Source organism: Alligator mississippiensis, chromosome 2 (genome assembly GCF_030867095.1).
Source record: "Alligator mississippiensis isolate rAllMis1 chromosome 2, rAllMis1, whole genome shotgun sequence".
Taxonomy (NCBI): domain Eukaryota; kingdom Metazoa; phylum Chordata; order Crocodylia; family Alligatoridae; genus Alligator; species Alligator mississippiensis.
The window spans coordinates 171,399,724-171,421,036 of NC_081825.1; the positions used below are offsets into that span (position 1 = coordinate 171,399,724).

The window sequence follows — 21,313 nt, forward strand, 5'->3', positions numbered from 1 at the left end:
GGCAGACGAGGTTCAGTTTTATTATACAACTTAGTTGGTCTAATAAAAGATATCACATTTACCCAAAGACCCTTATCTGAGTCAATACAGGGCACATGTCCAAGGCTACTCTGAGGCAGCTGAATAGCTGCCTGTCTGTGATTTGGTACCTGTGAAGCAGGACCCATTGGTGGAGTCTGGTTCATGGACATGACATGGAGGCAACAGAGCAGGGACATTGCCTAAATGTCTTCCACTCCACACCTCCACCCTCCCACTGTATCTGCTTCCCCAAGGGTACCAGTTGGGCAAGTTTTCCTGGAGGTCTCACCTTCAGATTTTCATCAGCAATCATGTAGAGCTCCTGTTCACTAATCCAGGCCTCAGCTTCACCAGCGTCAAGGTAGTACTGCTGGGCCTCACTGGACTCCTGCAAACGCTTCTGCCTGTTCCTTGTTTCTTCCTGCAGACTGGCCCACAGCTCCCGCAGCACATGCACCCGCTCTTCAATGTCACTGCAGTCCCCAACAGTGTCTGCCACCATATTCTCGCCTTGGCAGAGAACATCCTCAATCCGCGGGGCGTGGCCCATGATCTCCTTTGCCAGGGTCTAATGAGGGGGAAGAGAGCTGATTATGACTCAGAAATTCAGTCCATACTCCCAACCAGCCCTCACTGCTTCCCAGCAAAGGCTGTATTTCTACAAGGAGGTCAGTAGATGTGATTGCAGACCTCTGCAAAATGGCTGTAAGCTGTACATGTGTGTTTAAATCACTGCATTGCCAGGTGACTGCCCTGGTGAACATGGACAGCCAACACTGTATGTCTATAAGGAAACCTGGCCACAAACATTGTAAATTTACTTCAAACTAAGGATAACTGCAGCACCAAGACCCTATAAGTAGCATAACTAAGGGCAATGGGAAGATATAGTCTTGGCCTATCAGTGTGTCCAGGCAGTGAACCCCAACATGAGGGACAAATTGGCTGGGAAGCCACCAAGCACACAGACACTGAGGGGGTCAGACAGCAGCATAACATGGGGTAAGCAAGCGGGGTAATGTACCCCAGACGCTATTTAAGGAAAGGGGCACTAGAAGGACAAGGAGGGGCCTCACCCTGCCTGCCTTGCTCTGCCTGCACTTTCCAGCTGCAGGAAGCAGATGGTGCAGACTATGTATGTCACAGAACAAAAGGCAAATCTGAGAATCGTAGTTTTGTCGAGTGACAGTGGACATGGTCTTCAGGTGGTAATAAATGGGGTGAATGTTTCCCCACAGCAGCAGCAAACTCTATTGCCACTCTAGAGAACTACGATTCCCTTGCATTCCATGATGCTGCCCAGCTGTTGTTCCTGTGCCCTGGAAGCCAGAAGGTACCAGGGCAGGAGTGGGGGAATGGTGAGAGAGGACTGCCCCAGGTGCATTTTTTCCATGCTATGCCTCTATGCTATGCCTCTTTTCCATGAGAGAAGAGATGAGATAAGTGATATCCAGCACTGTCTGCTTCTACTGTCCATGGATCTGGGTGCTCACTAGCCTTCAGGGATCCTAATGAGGTCTACAATCCTACACATACATGGAAGGAGGTGTCAAGTCACTTCTTCTCTCTGCTGGCAACTTGCATTTGTTGGGGGACAGGCTCACCCCAAGGAAAGGATGGGAGACAGGCAGGACTTTGGAAACTGAAGGAGTCCTTGTGCTGCAATGGGTCATGGTCAATTTGTGATGAGAAGCTGCAGCTACAGGATGGTTGTGGGGTTAGGCAGGTCATGGCCACTCTGTCATCATTCCATGACTTTCCTTGACCTCATTTGGACAGTGGATGTCACATGATATGTAATAAATCTAATGCTCAATTTAATATTAATTTTTAATGGGAATGATGTGACTAAGTCCTTTGGCCCATTTTGAAAGCCTTAGTTCATGCAGCTGAATGTTACTGCACAGATGAGTCTCAGGGGAGGCTTAAGTACCAGTTTATAGCCGCTGCCTGAGTGTGCAGCCCCTCAGACACCTGCAAACTTTTCAAGAGTTGTGGCCTCTGGTACAGTTTAACCCAGGTCCACTCGGCCTCGTGATGCCCATGAGCCAGCTTTGATCCTGATGATGAAGCAAGAACCTGAAAGGCATGGACTCACCTGATTCTTCTTCATAAGGAGTTGCACGGTCTGCAGGTTGGTGCCATGGTCAGTGGATTTTGCCAGGGGGAGCCTCTCCTGTACCCAGAGCTAAAAAGCAAAAGCAGAGAATAGGTAGCTGGCGGAACTATCAAAGTAGCCTGGGACCCACCACTCTGGCCACAGAACAACTTGTAGATGCCAACCATTTTTGCTTAAACAGAACACAAGCCTTTCCCACCCTGCTTTGGAGGTCTGACCCAACAGGGCCACCCCTATCAGAGGATCCCAGAAATTGCAGCTCCCTGAGCCCTCTGTCCATGGAACAGTTATTTGAAGGGAGATAATCCCTGCTCCCCAAATGCTGGTCTGGGCCACCCCCAATTCACCCCTTCTGCTGCTGAACAGCACTCAAAGATTGTGACTTCATTGTTCTGTGGTTACACAGCACCATTAGGGTGACCATATTTCCAGAGTGTCAAAATAGGATATTACCTTCCCCTGTCCCATGGCATGTTCAGCTATCTCCAAGCTCTGGTCTCAGCTAAGCAGTCTAGATAGTGGGGGAGGGGAAGAAGGGGGTAGGGGTGTGTAAAACAGTCCCTTTTTCAACATATGCCCTGGGCATCCCATTTCAAAATGAACAAGAGTGCATTTAACCAAACTGATATAACCTGCAAGCAGGGAGAAGCAAACAGGACCGTTTGCAAGCAGTTCAATGGGAAAGAGTACGAATGGAAAGAGACACCAGGCATTAAATCTTGCTCTGGGAAGGTAAGCCAGGGTTGCTTATGCATTTGGCTTGCTGAGGGCTGTTTGGTGGGTTTGTGTGCTTAGGTACATGCTCTTAGCAGCTGAGTGGGCCGATCGCTGATTGACTGCTGCTTGAGTTTGAAAAAAGTCCCTAACAAAGGGTCCTAGCGAGGCCCAGGAGAGGTATATAAGGAGACAGTCCAAGTGACCAGAGAAAAGCAAACAGGCCAGTTTGCAAGCAGTTCACTGGGAGCAACAGGAGGAAGGGGAAGAGACACCAAGCACCAGATACTGTTCTGGAAAGGTAAGTGAGCCAGGGTTGCCTGTGTGTCTAGCTTGCTGAGGGAACTGATGGGCAGGATCCCCTGGGAGGCCACTCTGAGGGGGAAAGGAGTCCAGGAGAGCTGGTTGTATTTTAAAGAAACCTTACTGAAGGTGCAGGAACAAATCATCCAAATGTGCAGGATGAATAGCAAATATGGCAGGCAACTAGTTTGGCTTAGCAGAAAACTCTTCAGGTGAGCTTACACAGAAAAAAGAAGCTTACAATAAATGGAAGCTTGGACAGATGACTAGGGAGTAGTATAAGAATATTGCTTGGGCATGCAGGGATAAAATCAGATAGGCTAAAGTGCAACTGGAGGGACATGAAGGATAACAAGAAAGGTTTCTACAAATACATCAGCAATAACAGGAAGGTTAGGGCATGTGTGGGTCCCGTACTGAATGGAGGACAGATAATGAGGAAAAGGCTGAAGTACTCAATGCCTTTTTTACCTTGGTCTTCACAGGCAAGGTCAGCTCCTAGACAACTGTACCATGCACCAGTTTGGGGAGAAGGTGAGCAGCCTTCAGTGGTGAAAGAACAGGTTACAGACTGTTTAGAAAATGTAGATGTGTACAAGTCCATGGAGCTGGATGCAATGCATCCGAGGGTGCTGAGGGAGTTGGTTGATATGACTGCGGAGCCACTAGCCATTATCTTTGAAAACTCATGGTAATTAGGGGGAAGTCTTGGATGACTGGAAAAGGGCAAATATAGTACCCATCTTTAAGAAACAGAAGAAGGAGGATCCAAGGAACTACAGACTAGTCAGCCTCACCTCAGTTCCTGGAAAAATCATGGAGCAGGTCCTCAAGAAATCCATTTCTAAACACTTGGAGAAGAAGGTGATTAGGAGCAGTCAGCATGGATTTATCAAGGGCAAGTCATGCCTGACCAACTTGATTGCCTTCTATGATGAGATAACTGGCCCTGTGGATGCAGGGAAAGCAATGGACGTGATGCACCTTGACTTTAGCAAAGCTTTTGATATGATCACCCAAGCCTTGCAAGCAAGCTGAGGAAGTATGGGTTGGATGAATGGACTGTAAGGTGGATAGAAAGCTGGCTAGATTGTTGGCTTCAGTGGGTAGTGATCAATGGCTCGGTGTCTAGTTGGCAGCCAGGATGAAGTGGAGTGCCCTAGGGGTTGGTCCTGAAGCCAGTTTTGTTCAATATCTTCATTAACGATCTGGAAGATAGGATGGATTGCACCCTTAAGAAGGTTGCAAATGACACCAAGCCAGGGGGAATAGTAGATATGCTCGAGGGTAGGGCTAGGATTCAGAGTGACCTAGACAAATTGGGTCAAAAGAAATCTCACGAGGTTCAACAAGGACAAGTGCAAAGTCCTCCACAGCAGCTGCGTCTGAGCAGGTCTGTTTTTTGGCCCCTGGCTCCCCATACTGCTTTGGGCAGGTGGCTGTGGCCCCTTCCCCATGGCAGGGCTGAGCAGGGCAGGCGCCAGCCCAGGGCTCTGCAGCCCCTGGCCAGGACTAAATACATGTTACTGGTTAACTGTTTAACTGATACAATTAGAGGAGGTTAAACTGATCATTTTAAAAGTTATTTACTCCCCTAGTTGCAAGTCAGTTGAGATGAATAGGCAGGTGACCACATAAATGCTGATAAGAACCCAGGTAGGAACAATGAGCACAAGTCATGACTCAGACTTTCCCTGCTTCCCCTGAATTAGCAAGAGATTATTTCTCAGAGAAATGGGCAGGAAATACAGAAAACTGGATTCTGAACCTGGAGCTTCATGTGGCAGCCATATCTAGGAGCACCTTTCACCAACTCTATTTGGTGAGAAGGATGGGACCCTTTCTTTCAGATTCTAATCTGGCCATCATTCCTGCCTTCATATAGACTGCTGCAATGCATTGTACACAGGCCTGCCCTTGAAAACTGTCTGGAAGCTGCATCTGATGCAGAATGTGGTGGCCCACCTTCTGACTGGGGTAGGTTGACAGGAGCACATAGCTCCTGACCTGCAGAGTCTTCATGGGCTCCCAGTAGCTTTCTGGGCACAAGTTAAGGTGCTAGCTTTGATCTATAAGGCCCTAATGGCCCTACATACCTAAGGGACCACCTTCTCCCTTATACCTCAATGCAGTCCATAAGAGTTAACCTCCTGCAAGTACCATCAGTATGCTGAGCCCGCTTGGCAAAAAATGCATGGGAGATTGTTTTTGGCAGCTGCTCCTCAGCTCTGGAGTTCCCTCCCTCTTGAGGCCTGCAAGAGCCTGAACATCTTTCAAAAGCCCTGCAAGAACTTCTTATTTGGGCAGGCATTTAGCAACCAAAGCTAGGCTGAGATGTTGGTTAATTGATTCTCTGCTTTATTTTGCTATTTTGTTTTATTTATTATAGTTGCTCTTTTTTATGTTGGTCTGTTTTTCTTACCACTCTGAACCTTTGTTGGAAAAGGCAGCATATACATCACATAAATAAATAAAAATGAAAAAAAAAAATGCCAATATGCAGAAGCATGTGTATGGAGTCTGGAATTTGCCTTATGTATGAGGACAGATGCTGAGGGGCCAAAGAACTCACCAACAAGCAAAGAGTAGAGCCATATATTTTCTACTACCTGTAGCTGCTATTGGTAATTTTGCCTAATTGCCAGTAGCTCAATAAACCAGTGTATTGCTCAGGAATTTTGTTTCATATCATTTAGTAGTTCTCTGAAAAAAGATCCCCAGAGTAATCCTGAGTGTAACACTGCTACCACAGTTGTGCTGGCACAGCCCCCTCATGAATATGCCAGCCACAGCCCTCTCCTGTCAGCAGAACTGTATCCAGACAGGAGACTTTGTCAGCAGAGCTATGTTGGCTGAGGAGGTGATCTTTCCATGCATCCACCCAACAGCTTGCCCCTGGGGCCTTACGGCTGAGGGTGAGCAAAACTTGGGGGCATCCAAACCCCAAGCCTCTGGGTTGGGCCTGCACGTAGGATGCCTGCCAAAAGATTTGGAAACAACTGAAGCCCCAGGTGGGGTGGAGGATGTTTGCTGGTAGTAGGGCCACTTATAGTTCTTGACTGACTCACGGATTTGGAATTGATTTGGCCGGTTTGGATCGGAATACGAAAAATCATCTTAAAAAACAAACAGACAAAAACATTGCTATGCTGGCAAAACTTTGGAATGTGGGCCAGGATTTAAGTAAGACACAGTTTCCATTCATCCATGAATCCTCACTGGCACCAAAACAGCAAAGCCAGTAAGTCCATGCATCACTATAAGCACAAATTTAAGTGCCGCTGACTTTCACAGGGACTTAAGCACTTTGTATAGGATCAGGAGGCACAGGTCAGTGGGATTTGGTGAACTCCAACCAAATCCCATGATGGACCCATGGTGGAAAAATTCAAGGCAGCCACTGCACCTAGCAAAGAAACACAGGTATTTCACATATTGGGATAAAAAGCAGATCTTTTGGATCATTTGCTTCTTTTCCCCCAACTTCTCAATAAAGTTAAAAAGAATTATTTTATCTTATTTTCCAAGCTTTGTTTCTTAGCAGGGTCTCAAACTGTTGAGATCCTACCTAGAAAAAAAAAACTATTTTAAAGACAGAGACATTACACATGCAACTTTGCCCAATGATCCATATCAGGTAGTCCCTTTCTAGGAGCTGCCTGGCCACAGCAAAGCACTTGTTCTGAAAGTGAATGGGATAACGTAGTATAGGCTGGGCAGATCTATGCACTAGGCACAACTCTTGGGCATGGAAAAGATGCTGCTATACTGGCTGCTTTGGAGAAAAGCAGGTGCATTATGCCTCTTAGGAAACACTGTCTTCTGGGAAATGGGAATGATGGCAGTATTAGGCTGGGAAGTGCTAGTGTTTCCCTTCAGATTTAAAGGCAATTCTAAATTTCATTGAGGCCATGCACACAGGTTGAAAAGGAAGAACAATCCAGTTCCTCCATGGGATAAAGGCAGCTGCAAGCCACCATCCAAGAGTAGCCTTAACAGCATGTTAGAGCTTAAGCCATGCGGATGTAAGCATTTCTGTAGTTGCAAATGCTGAGGTTATGATCAGGTTAACCACTAGTGCGTGGTACAGGTGGGAGTTATGAGAATTATCATGGGAGGAAGCAAAAAGATAAAGTTTCCTGCATATGGGTAAATCACTGGAGAGGTAGATCAAGTGTATTTCTGAGGAGCCATCTGTTTCCATTGCATTTAGGGAACCAGGACTGGGTGGGTATTCTTGGACAGAACTACAATACTCCAAAAATACACCTGACCCAGACCATAGATTTCACAGACATTGGGGCTGGAAGGGACTTCATAAGACCATCAGGTTCAGCCCCCTGCCCAAGGGGCAGGAAGTCAGCTAGGGTCAAAAGATCCCAGCAAGATCTATCTGTTCTTCCTCCTGGGCACCATCATGCCAGGCACTCAGTACAGTTAAACTGCTCAGGCCAATGGAGAATGATGCATTTATCACTCAGAGGCACAGTAGCAGATACTTTCAAGGAGCTAGGCAGTGACCAGAGGTCCTGTGAGAAGGCACAAAATATCAGGAGCTGCAAAGGGCCCATGGGGTCTTTTGATAAGCTCACCGTTTCATCCTCTAGGTCCCGGTTGAGCTGGTACTTGGTTTTGGAAGACATTAGCGCCTTCCTCTTCTTCTCCAAGGGCTCCAGCAGGTCCAGGAACCTCCTCTCAATGCTGCGCTGCTGGCCATCCACTTCAGGCATATCCCCTCTGAGGGGAGGGGCCTGCGACAGCAGTTCTTTCAACTCTTTCTGCCGCTCATTTACTTGCTCATCAAGTCTCTGAAAAGACAAGTTTGCAGTTGGACATACCCACCCTGGTCCAAGCAGCCATGGGGGCACGGATGGTCACTGCCTAGAGATGGCTTAGTATTTCCTCTCATTGCTGTGTTTTTTAAAGAAAATTTGGGGTCTTGGGAAAAAGAAGTCTGCTCTCCATTAATTTTTTTCTTTTTGATAAGCCAAAAAGCTGAAATCTGGAATATTTCTATGTGGACACATCCTCATTAAAGCTCCCTCACTAAAGGTCTAATCCATTTTCCTGAATTCTCTATTCCTTTCTATGGGCTTTGGGTAGACTGCATCTTAGTGAATGAATTCAAGGAATGTAATACAGCTAATGCCAATCCATACTGCTTGTCAAATTAGCTAATTTTTTTTTAAGTGATGACAGGTTTTATAGAATTAGAACAGTAAGGCTGGAAGGAATCTATTCTAAACCATTACCAGAAACAGAATCATCCCAATCCAAACCATCTCATACAAATCCTTGTCAAACATATTACTACATTTCATTGATGAAGATAGTGTTTATGCAATAGATCTCTGAGCTGATTTAATATCACACATCAGTTTAATCAAGTAATTACTTAGAGTAATTACTAAATCAACATGGCTTACAAATGCATTAAAGTCCATAAAAACGATAGGCCTCCAAATGTAATGGTAAACAAAAATCATCTGTGAGTGTGTCCGTTTCTACAGTGTTTCTGCAGGGCTTGCTTCTGACCCTACGCTCCTTGGCATTTTAGCAATTACCCGAAATAACCACTGAAAAATTTTCAGTGGCAAAAAACTGACCAAAAAAAATTTGTGGGCAGCTGAGTGGGTGGAAGGCAGCCGGCAGCTGGAGCAGTAGCCCTGTGTCCTGGGGCAGGAACAGTCCAGCTGAAGCTTCCTAGGCCCAGAGCAATGCAGCAGGAGGAGGACCTGCTACTGGAGGCAAAGGAAGCCAAGCAGCGCCCAGGCAGCTGCAGCTGCACCAGGAGAAGGCCCACTGATAAACTGTGCACGCTGGCTAGGGCTGGGCTGGGTTGGTGGGCACAGGCTGCCCCAAGAGGAGTGCTGTGGGGGCAGCCATGGACTGCACCACCTGGGTGAGCGCTGTTGCATGTCCCTCCTGCTCCCTCCCTTCACCTTGGCAGGCTCCTGGGATCTAGCACCCAGGCAGCTTCCCCTGCCCTACATGTGCATGCACCCCCCAGCCCCCTATACAGGGCAGGGGCTGCCCTATGCCCCCACTCTGTGATCCCAGACTCGTCTGCCTGTCTCACTTCTGAACAATGCACCCTGCCAGCCTACAACCCATTGTTTTAGGGCCTTGGTACATGAAGAAAACTGCCTTAGGTTTGGATTTCTTTGTTCTGCTAGAACATGAAATACCCCAAAAAATGAAAACAAACAAACAATTGTTGAGGGTAAGCTGGAGCAAACATTTCTCAAACTTTTAAACCATTCAAAAAAGTTAAAAAGGACTTCATTTCAGATTTTGAGAGGCTTTTCAAAAAAGAATTTTCAAAGGACTTGTAAGTGGGAGTTTTTTCCTACAGACAGGTCATTTGGGTCATGCAGACAGGAAGGGACTGAAACCTTTCTGTCTACTAGTCACCCTGTGGCTATTCCTCACATACATCTCATTACCCTCCAAGATATATGGTACTTCTCCCTATGCCAGGAAGGGATGTCCTGAAACGATCACTACTGAGTGGGGCAGAATCATCTTGGTCAACACACTGGGGATCAAACCACAGCTCTTAGTAATGAAAAGCATGAGCTGCTACAGGTTGAACTAAAGAGACCACACTGCTCAACAGATGCTCTAAACACAGGGTTTGGCACCCTTTTGGAATTGTGGGTTGCTTTAACAGAGCTAATGCCGAAGGTGGGCCACTGCTTCCAAACAAGCCACAGCCGCTGTGTCATCCCCTTCCACCCCCTCCCCACCGCAATGCACCTTTTGTTTCTCCCCATCACTCTGGCAAAGCATGCCAGATTCAACGCACAGGCCACAGATTAACGACTCCTGCTCTAACAGACTCACATATTCAGCAAATCACCAAAGACTGGGCATGTAACACACCGTCAACAGTGAGTTAAACAAACATATATGAGTTTGAATTGTTAGAGAGCCATGAGGCTCAGGACAGGCTAACACCATGAGCTGCACCCTTCTCTAGTGCTCCTTGAGGCAGCAAGCACAGACTGTTCATCCCAGCCTCACCACACACCGTAAGCTTCTTTATCATGATGTTGGTGCTGGCCAGGTCCTTCGCCTGGTCATCTGCCTGCAGCTGCTGCTCCGTCTCATTGATCCACATCTCTAGGTCAGCATAACTCTGTGCATACAGGTCTGAGCGGTTGGCTTCAAAGAGGTGCTGGGCCTTCTCTGCTGTGGTCGACTGCAATTTGTCCCATAGCTGGTGCAGCTCCATCAGCCGTTGGGATACAATGGTGCTGTACTGGGGCTTCTGCTGGGCCAACTGCTGTCCCTCCTAGCGAATGGGGCAGAGAGGAGGGAGTGAAAATTCTCTTGCAAAAACTTGAAAATCTTAAAAAGTTTTTGTCCATATCAAAAGAAAAAAATGAAATTCCAGAAAAAAACACACTTTATTTTGGGTCAATAGAAACATGTTACTTTAAGAAATTCAAAAGGGTCATTTTTAAAATTTCAACCATTTTTTAAACATATTGTTATAAAATACACTTTTAAATTAAGAGTAATTTCAGAATGAAAAAAAAGGTAAGCCTTCTTTTCCAAAAAATGTGACTTTCCAACATTTCATTTTTAGCAGGAAAAAGAAATTGAAAGTCTCATCTACACAATTTTACAAAAAAAGCCGAAGCTGTCAAAATGGTTTGTTCCAGCAGAAACAGTCTTGAAGGTTTTCCGGCCAGCCCCAAGTGTCAAAAGCAGAACACTCCCTCTCAGCAGTGCCTGCAGTGAAAAATTCCCCTCCCCCCAGCAAGGTCAGTGCTGGCACGTAGCCAGGGACCGGGCAGGGGAGTATGGATCTCCCCCCACATTGGTTGATAAGGGAGAGATTAAGACTGCAAGGAGCCAATGATGGATCTATTTGCTGTTCACCTGACCTGCCTATTGCTACTTTGCCCCACCTGGTCAGACAGATCATTCAACTTCCCCTCCCTCTCCTTACCCTTGGGACAGGGCCAGGGGCACTTGTGCGGGCAGTGAAGTAGATCTGCAGCCCTAGGGAGGAGCGCTGCCCCAGGCCCAGTTCTGGAAGGCATCTTTATCTAGCAGAGCACTTCAGCATGTGCTGAAAGCTAAGCATTTGCTCCAAGCTCCAATGATGTGGACAGATGCCTTATTTGGGCACCTGTATGGCTCACACAACCCTGCCAGTATGCTTCTGAATGCCAGCTACTATAAACAATAGCTACTACATCCAGGCATGGGAGAATGCTCACAAAGGGCAGCAAAAAGGCTGCCTACCTTATCAACCTTCTCCAGCCAGCCATGGTGAGATGCCAGTTCTGCCATGAAGGCCTGATGCTTCAGCCACTTGGTGTGCAGATTCCGCGCTTCATCATAGGACTTGTCCTGGGCTGTCAGCAGCTTCTCTTCGATCCAGATGGTTAGCTGCAAAAAGAGGGAGCAAATGGATGTTACACTTCCCAATGGCACCCCTCCCAACAAGAACCCCAGGGCTGCTCCAAGAGGACCATGGGATTCAGGTACTCAAAGCTCACAGAGATTCAGCCTCCTCTGAAATCCCAGCTGGGATTCTGCATCTGTTCACCCTGAGACAATGAGCAGTGTCAGACCAGGCCCTACAAATGTAATAGGGTGCTGGGTGGGGAATGGATATGTGGAAGGAAAAACCCCCATGTCCTCCCTGGGTAATTGGCTTGTCTGTTCAGTAACTGACTGAGAAGGATGGTGGGGTTTTGGTGGATCACAGACTTGACAAGTCAGCAATGTGACAGTTGCAAAAACTGTAAACAAGGTTTTTGGCTGTATCAACAGGAGTATTAGCTGTAAGACACAGAAGGTGATAGTGCCACTCTACTCAGCTCCGGTTAAGCCTCATCTACAATACTGTGCGCAGTTCTGGTCTTCACATTTTAAGAAGGATGTGGGAGAGTTGGAGAGGGTCCAAAGATGGTGACAAAAAAAAACAACATAAGGAGGTTGGAAGACAAACTGCAAAGGAAGGGTTGAGAGAGTTAGCAGCTCAGGAATATTTGAAAGGCTGCCATAAAGAAGCTGGAGAACATCATTTATTTTTTGCCCCAGAGGGCAAGACACAAAGCAATGACTTTAAATCACAGCAGTCTATTTAGAATAGCTATCAGGGAAAACATCTTTACTGTGAGGTACAGTGAGGTAGTGGAATAGACTGACCAGGGAAGTTGTAGAATCACCTTCATTGGAGGATTTCAAGAGAAGGCTGGATAAGTAGTGCTCAGGGATGATTTGAGAGTATCATTCCTGCATTCAACCAAGATTTTGGAAGAGATGATCCTTGAGATCTCTTCCAATTCACACCACCAGGAAAGGAGAAGGTGTGAGAGGTGATGGCAGGGACCCAGGAGGGGAGGGACTCTAGCAAGACTGGCAGAGGTCCCCAAATTCAAAGGCTTTCTGACAGCTGGGAGGAAATCTGTGATAGTGGAACAGGGTAATTTTGCAATGAAAGTGCACATCAGTTTTTTGTCTTTGCAGGACTGGCCACAGAAGGCTTTCACGGGGCAGCAGGGCCTGTAACAGGAACTGCCCCCTTTCAAAGCAGAGGAGTCAGAGAGTGAGCTGCAGCAGAAGGCCATTCTGGAAGACAGTGTTGGCCCCTACCTCATGACAGTTCTGTAAGAAGCTCTGCAAAGCATGATTGTCCCGCAGCAAAACAGATGCTTCCTGAGATTTAGCCACATTTGTCCTGTACCTGGAAAACAGGGAGGAAATTTATGTTGAATCAATCACTGCCAGGGCTCATCTTGCACCTCTTCCTGTGCTCAGATCAGGTAGAAGAGCGTAGGAAAAGTGCTTGCTGTCTGTCAGTCAGGGTGCTCCGCACCCTGGTATCTGGGTGGCAGTAAGCAATCAGTGCTGAATTTACCTTTCCTGAATCTGCTGGCACTTCTCATCAATTTTGTCAGAGTAAATGTTCCCTTCAGCCATCAGAGTCTTCCCACTCTCCACCAACCCTGTTATCTTCTCCTCGTTGCTTTCCATGCTGGTCAAGAAATCCTCATACTTCCGGATAGCAGCTTCTGATGCTTCTAAGGTATTTGGGGGCTCGATGTGAGCCAGCGTGTACTCCTGGAATAGAGAACAGATCATCAGAGGGACTGCTATTTAGAAGGTGGCTGAGTCAGGATGGCCACCACCTTGCCCTTCCCTGATTCTGCTCCCACCCAACCTGGGACCACCTGTGCTCCATGAAAGTCACTAAGTGCATAAGACTATCCTGGGGGGCTCAGTCAAGGCACCAACAGCATACCCTGTGTTATAACATCATGGGAAGCTGGCAGCAGCTTGAGGCTGGCAAAAGAGGCATCCTCCCTGGTGTAGGATCAGTGCATTAAACCAAGGATGAACTCATCGTGCTGGTGAAGGGGGAGAAAGCCTGACTGGCACATGCAGCTGGTACCGACTCATTCCCTCCCCTACCTGCTGAGAACCACAGCGCTTGACTACATTGCAGTGACATTCCTAAGCTAGCCTCACCCTAGGCAGCTTGGAAATGGATAGCACTGTACCCACAGCAATATTCAGCACAGTTGCCCCAGCAGCTGCCCTGTTAACAGTCCCCAAACTAACCAACTTAAATCTAGCTTGGGCACATCAGACACAAATTGCCATTGTAGCCAAGTAGACATATTCATTAGGGTGCAGTTCTCTGGACAATCAGCAGGATACTGGTTTTCTCTTAATAAGAAAATTTGGGATTTTTTAAACAAACTCTCCAAATCCACATTTTTTTGTTATTAAACTGTAACATTACTATATATGGGTATCAATTTAACAATGTTTAATTGATATATTTACACATTTAAAGCAGTTTAGAAGCCCATCAATGCCTTAATCATTATAATAAAGAAATTCTAAATACCTATATATTTCAGCATTTGATTTGGGGGGTTTTTTAATCATGAAAATTCAGAGCTCCCCCTGTCCCCCCAGCTGCTTTGTGGCACCAGCAGCCCTGATATGCTGGTGCTCTGCCCCGTCTATGCTGTTGCCCCTCCTCCGAAGCCACAGCCCCGTCCAACCCTGCCAATGCCCCTCACTCCTGACCCACAGCCCCCTGCCAATGCCCCTCACTCCTGACCCACAGCCCCTTGGCTCTGCCAGTGCTTCACACTCCTGACCCACAGTCCTCACCTCCACAGCACACCCCCACAAGACCTGCTGGAGGGGACTACCAGCTGCCTCTGTCCCAACCAGGTTGAAGCATAGTGGCTGTGGCAGCTCCAACCATGTACGGATGGTGACAAAGCAAATCCAGCCCTGGTATGGGCTACAGGAAGAGGGGAGGCCTGTGAAACCCCCCACCTTGGGCTGGGGCTCCCACACTGCACCAGGCAGCCTGGCCATTGCACCTCCCCTGCCCTGGCAGTGTCTCCTGGCTGTCCTGCCCCTGTGACCACAGGCACTGGCCCTGGTGCTGCCAGCCCAGCCATGCAGCTTTCCTGGCTTGCACCCTGGCTTGCATTGGGCTCCACAATTCAAAAAGGATGTGGAGAAGCTTGAGAGATTCCAGAGAAGAGCCACACGCATGATCAGAGGTCAGGAAAACAGACCTTACGAGGACAGGCTGAGAGCTATGGGGCTCTTTAGCCTGGAAAAGCACAGACTCAGGGGCAATATGATGGCCACCTATAAGTTTATCAGGGGTATTCACCAGGATCTGGGGGAACGTTTGTTCACCAGAGCCCCACAAGGGATGACAAGGTTGAACAGTCATAAACTACTGCAAGACTGTTTCAGGCTGGACATAAGGAAGAATTTCTATACTGTTCGAGCCCCCAAAGTCTGGAATTGCCTGCCATCGGAGGTAGTTCAAGCACCTACATAGAACACCTTCAAGGAAATTTGGATGCTTATCTTGCTGGGATCCTATGACCCCAGCTGACTTCCTGCCCCTCGGGCAGGGGGCTGGACTCGATGATCTTCCGAGGTCCCTTCCAGCCCTAATGTCTGTGAAATCTGTGAAAACCATCTCCAAAGGGCCCCTCTCCCCCCTTCCCCTGCTGGAGGAACAGACACCTCCCTCCACTCCCCTGGCCTGCCACAGCTTCAACCGTAGCCCCAGTCCCAGCCCCAGTACTCGGACACCTTCCCCCAGCACTGGCAGGCACCCATCCCCTCCACTTACCTCTACTACACACACATGCCCCCAAATCCCCCAAACAGTCCCCAAGCCCTTGCCTTCCAATCCCTACCCCCTACAGACATACCTGCATCTAGTTAGAGGCTGCCCCCACTACTCTGCCTGACTGTATGTGCACATGCACATGGCACCTCCTGCCTATCGCCCTCCCCCCCACTCCCAAGCAGCTCCTCACAGGTTGCTGTTGCCAGCCTGCAAGAGAAAACCTGTAGTTTCCCACACTTTTCTCCTTTAAAAAGGAAAATCCACATTTTTCCCCCTTAAAGGCAAAAACCTGCATTTTTCTCCTTCAAATGAGAAAATCCATGTTTTTCAGCAGCAAACAGAAAACCCAAATCCCTGGCAATAAAAACTGCCAGCATGGATTTGTCAAATATAATTTATGTCAAGCCAATCTAGTCTCCTTTCAGACTAGCTGGCTTACTGGGTAAGAGGAAGTAGTAGAGGTGATATTGCTGGATTTAATAAGGCTTCTGACATCATCCTATATTGATGGCTAAAAAATGAGATTTAGAGGTTTGCTTTTGAGAATTGGCTTGTAGGTGAAGTAGATATTGCATTAGAACAATGGTCCAGGGGAATGGCAAGACTTAATTTATTTCTAAAAGTCTGTCTGTTTCCTTCAAGGCTCACTGTGTCTGACACAGGCGAGCAGCAAGCAGGGACACAGGCTGGGAGATTGAAGACATGTACCACTCTGTTCCCTAACATAAGATAAGGTGGCATTAGGTCACAGTGCCCAGTTGCAGAGCACTTGGGATTTCCGGTTTTGGTAAGCAGGCCAGATTAGGAGGACACCGGAAATAACCAAGTTAAGATGTGTGCATGTGATGGGTTTGTGAAACAGAGCAATTTGCTGACAGGACAGAATGTGGACAGTATGATGACCACAGGGAAATCAATCAATGATGCCCAGAGATGAAGAACCAGAGGGGAGGAAAAAATACAAAAGAAGGGATTTCACAGCAGCAAAAGGTCCCTGAGAGGGGAACCCGAGGCCACCATGAACAAAAGGTCCCATCACCAACCCATCTCACCCACCACACTGCGGGGGGAAGTGGGGCAGGGCAGCCTTGGCCCACGATCTCCAGGCTGCTGACATTTGACATTCATGAAAGAACTTCAGGGTGGAGCTCACGTACTGGCCAGACACCTTGACTCTGTGACAGCTCTAGGACTGGTAGATATAGAATTGTTTGCATTCAATTTGCCTGTTATTGAATGGAGAGGTTGTGGTCAGTCAGAGGGTTTTAGGTCTGCCTGGAACAAGGTATCTGGGTCATAAATCCAGTGCCAACATACATGATGCTGTTATGAAAATGTGTGAGATTTTTCTTAAAGAGGGACAGGACTGACTGATAAAACATTCATATCATAGCTATCAACGGTTCATGGACAGACTGGAGGGGGGGGGAGAGGGGCAATTTAGTGGAGTCCCATGGACATGTAGCCTGGGCCTGGCTCTGTTCAATATTTTAATGACTATTTTGGAGGAATACAATTCTAAACTGTGTGCATGACACCAGGATGGAAGGGCTGGGAACATCCTAGAGATCAGGATCAGAATCCAAAATGATCTTCATACATTGTAAAAACTGTCCGCAGTCAACAGGATAAAACTCAATATAGATGGATGACGGAGGAGGACATCAAGGCAAGATACAAGCTGGGGACTAGTTGGCTAGGCCCCGATACAGCAGGAAAGAATTGGTGAAAATGGGCCAAAAGTTGAGTGTGAACGTGTGGACAGACAAAATGTCTATGTTGGTCTGACTGGTATTACATCAATACAAAAAAGTAGGGTACAGACTATGCAAAACCCTAAACCTGGATAATGTCACCCAGTCCAGTAAAGAATTACCTCTGAAAGCATCCGCCATTGTAAAGTTAAATGGGTTTAGGTTTTGTCTGCTTATTTCCACCCTTGCACAGCCTAGTGTGTGCACTACCACAGAAGAGGTGCAACATCTGTCCACTTCTAATCCTAAAATAATTTAAACAGGAGTGCAAAACTGGCATTAATTACAGGGCTGGTCCAGGCATGCTTGCACTAGCCTCAGAGCAGGGGCAAAGGAGAGATCCTCTTGAGGGCCCTTCCACCCGATGTTCCTGGGGGTCTTAGAATATAGATTGTGAGGTGCTCAGATTCCTCTGTGGTGGGGTGGTCAGATGAGAACTTAAAATAGGCAGATGGGATGCTGCATCCCTCCTAACCTGCTGCAGCATCCTCTGGGGCCAATGCAACAGCAGAGAGCCCTGGACTGCAAAGCCAGAAGGGACCAATATTATCTGATCACCAGAGATCTGGGTTTTCTGTTTGCCATGGAAAGACATGCATGTTCTAGGGCTGCGGCACGGCAGAGTGGCGGAGGGGAGGCGCCTGCTCCTCCAGTGAGGGAAGGGGGCAAAGGGGTCCTTTGGGGAGCTGTGTGGCTGGATCAGGAGCACCAGGGCCAGTGCCTGTGGTCACAGGGGCAAGGCAACCAAGAAACGTTGCCGGGGTGGGGGCAGTGCTGTGGCCAGGCCAAATGGTGCAGCATGGAAGCCCCAGCATAGGGCAGAGTGTGCCACAGGCCTCCCCTTTTCCTCCCCCCAACACACGCCAGGGCTGGACTCGCTCTGCCGCCATCTGCACATGTTGGAACTGCTGTAGCCACTATACTCCAGCCTGGGTGGGACAGGGCGCTATGGGGTCAGGAATGTGGGACACTGGCTGGGCCAAGGGGTTGTGGGAAGGGAGTGAGGGCCACCAAAATGGCCTGGGGGGGTGGGGAACTGTATGTTGGGAGTAAGGGGCCCTGGCAGGCCCAGGGAGCTGCGAGTCAGGAGTAAGGGCATTGGCAGGTCTGTAGCTTGGGAGTGATGGGCAACAGGATGGGCAGGGGCAGGGCACTGGCATATCAGGGCTGCTCAGTGACACAAGGCAGCAGCGGGACTTGTGTCCTTATGAGTGAAGGTGGCAGGGAAAGCTCTGATTTTCCATGATAAAAATCAAACACCAAAATATAGAAATATTTAGAATTTATTTTATTATAATGATTGAGGCACTGGTGAGCCTCTAAATTGCTTTAAATTTGTAAATATATCAATTAAACATTGTGTTACATTGATACCGCTATATATATATTAGTGGTGTTTCATTTTAATTGTGGAAAAAATGTGGATTTTGGGGGGTTTAATTAGAGAATTTGGGATTTTTATCAGAGAATTTGCAATTTTTAAACCGAGAAAACCAGGATTCCCTTTTATCACCTTATCTTTCAGGTGTCTATAGTCTGACTGTTTAATAACTTTCTCTACTATCTTTCCAGGTATCAAAATGAGTTTGGCTGGTCTAGAGCAGGGGTTCCCAAACTTTTTAGACTGTAGACCAGCAAATCTCCGACTGAAAGTGACCAAAGACTAGCAAACTGCAGTCCGGAAATGACTGGCGTACTGCAGAGCAGCAGACAACCCTTTTTTATTTTTAGTATAAAAAAGAATTGGCTGCCACTATGCCAGTCACAACCCTCCTGCAGACTGGCAGCCAACCCTTTGTGGACTGGCATCAGGCCATGGCCCAGGGGTTGGGAACCTGTGGTCTAGAGAGTGTCCTGGGTCCTCCTTTTCCCCCTGTTTTGTGGAAGATATTACATTTGCCCTTCTCCAGCACTCTGGGAGTTTGCCTGTCCTCTAGGAGTTCTTAGAGAGACCAATGGTTCAGAGATGGCTTTGAATAGGTCCTTATGTAGTCCGGGGTAGATCTCATCATGCATGCTGACTTGAATGCATCTACCCTTAACCCATTCTTTCCCTATGCTCCTATCCTTGCATTAAAATTAATTATGTCAGGCATCCAGTCAAAGGTGTTTCTGTCTTCACCTCTCTTGTGAAGACAGAAGCAAACAAGGCATTGAATACTCTGGCCTTCTCTGAATCATTTTTGATTCCCTTTCCTTCCCTGTTAATCAATGGGCCTACTTTCTTTGGTCTTCTTTCTTCATGCATTTATAAAGCCTTTCTTGTTGTCCTTTATGACCTTTGCTAGGAATGATTTTAGATCTGTGTCAGTTTTAAGTTTAGTACCATCTTCTCCTTGGGCAGAAGACCTTGTTTCCACTTTTTGTACAATTCCTCTTGGGTTTTCAGGTCACTAAAGCGCCTAATACAGCCACACTGGTCTCTTACTGCACTTTCCACCTTTCCTCCCTGTTGAACTACTTGGCTATTGCACTTCTAACACAGTCTCTCCTAGTAACTACTGCCTGCTCGCCAGTGTCCCTCAGATGATCTATCCAAGAACAGTGAACTCTATCGTTTTGTGAACACTTTCATCCCAGCTGCCCTCCCCCTGAAACCCTCCATTCTTTCCTTCCTGTTAGCTGGAACCAAGCTGAAAACAGCCTCTTCCTATGTAATCTCCTCCATCTTGTTCAACAAAGTGCATTTATCTTCACACATGCTTGCAATCCCATTTTTACAGGTGCGACTCCAAGGCACAGGGAGATGAAGTGACTTGTTCAAGGTCACACCAGAAACCTGTGATGGAATAAGAAAGCAAACCTGGGGCCCCCCACACCTTGTACTTCAGCCCATTTCTCTTTTCCTTAAATTTCTGCCAAGTCAACTTCAAGTTATCCAGTGCAGTAACAGTCAACTCAGTGACATTCTCTGGCCTGAGTTACACTGGAGGCCAGGTAGTATGATTGATGACATTGTCCCATCTGGCTTCAAACTCTAGGACTCTGTCATATGCAGAATACAATGTCAGGGCCCTTTTGACTTTGGGTCTCTGGGCCACTTCCCTAAACGAGTGGTTAGCTCCCCCTTGGGAGTAGCTTTGAGGCTCAGGCAGCTGGCTGGCATGGATCGACATGGGCAGTTCTTGGCTGGTGCCAAGCATTTCTTCCCAGGGGCTCATGAAAGGGGGACCTTTGTCCTTCATAGGTCTAGCCAATATGACCTTAGCTAGAAGCCTGTAACATGGCCCAGAATGGCAGGGAGGTCTCAGGAGACCTCAGCTCTACCCTTGCTCTGCTTGAGAAGACAGATCCTGTCTCCTCCATTTCCCTTCTCCACCCTGTTCTTTTAGGCTAGGAGGTCTGTGGGACAGGACTATGCCCCAGCACACTGGGGAATGTACTTTACCACCACCGGGACCACAGAGAAACCCGAGAAGGAGGCTGCCGCAGCCATACCTGTTTACCAACAATAACTTCTGCTTGTTTTGCATTCTTGAGGAAATCCTGAAAGCCCCGGCACTGTGAGAGGAACTTCATTCTGCTGTCCCACATCCTGCATAGGGCGCTCCAGCCTGTGTCCATGCCCTCAAGCCGCTGCTGCAGCTGCTGGTACTCCAGATCTGTCTTCCCCTGCGTGACCCTGTCCCCCATCTCTTTGACATTGTGGTAGACATCCTTGTGCTGGTCAATCTCCTCCTTGATGGCCATGTGCTTCTGGAGCAGCTGCTCTGCCTCCCCAAGGGAGCTGGGCACCTCCTCAGAGGCTACAGCTTTCTGTGCCTTGAACAGCCATGCCTGAAAGTCATCTAGGTCCTGCAGAAACTTCTGCAACTTGCTGGCCTCTCCAAGTGAGGCCTCCTGGCTCTGCAATGTCTTCTGCAGGTCCTGCCAGGCAGCCATGACGACTGCCTGCCGCTCATAGATGTCTCTGGCCAGATCGGGGTGCTCCTCTGCCAGGCGGCAGGCCTCCTGATCCAGTGTTCCCAAACGGCTCTGGATGGCAGCCAAGTCCCGCTCAATACCATACAGCTTCCTCTGGATGGCAAGCATGCCTGCCAGGTCCTTGCTCATGTCCTGGGTGGACTCAATCACCTTTGTCTTCCCCAGTATCCACTTCCAGGTCTCTTCACAGTCCAGGCAATAGTTTTTCAGCCTTAGTGCTGAGTCCACAGCCTTCTGCCTCTGAGCCACCATCTCCTGGAAGTCACACCAACTACAGGAAACACAAGTTTCTGTTTAGCAATCCAAGCCCCAGAAAAGCTGCTGGTTCAAGAG

At 47.9% G+C, this 21,313-nt stretch overlaps 1 protein-coding gene across 5 annotated transcripts in view; it reads right to left on the reverse strand.

Moving 5' to 3' along the window:
• The window catches only part of SPTB (spectrin beta, erythrocytic), a 135,503-nt gene that overhangs the window by 45,711 nt on the left and 68,479 nt on the right, over positions 1 to 21,313 (reverse strand). For all 5 annotated transcript variants that reach the window (XM_059722418.1, XM_059722417.1, XM_059722416.1 and 2 more), the window contains exons 16-23: positions 20,495 to 21,251; positions 13,041 to 13,243; positions 12,776 to 12,866; positions 11,417 to 11,563; positions 10,191 to 10,454; positions 7,750 to 7,965; positions 2,120 to 2,209; positions 311 to 589 (exon numbers count right to left, since the gene is read on the reverse strand). In XM_059722418.1, the coding sequence (XP_059578401.1) occupies positions 311 to 589; positions 2,120 to 2,209; positions 7,750 to 7,965; positions 10,191 to 10,454; positions 11,417 to 11,563; positions 12,776 to 12,866; positions 13,041 to 13,243; positions 20,495 to 21,251 (2,047 nt within the window). The remainder of the gene's footprint in view (positions 1 to 310; positions 590 to 2,119; positions 2,210 to 7,749; positions 7,966 to 10,190; positions 10,455 to 11,416; positions 11,564 to 12,775; positions 12,867 to 13,040; positions 13,244 to 20,494; positions 21,252 to 21,313) is intronic.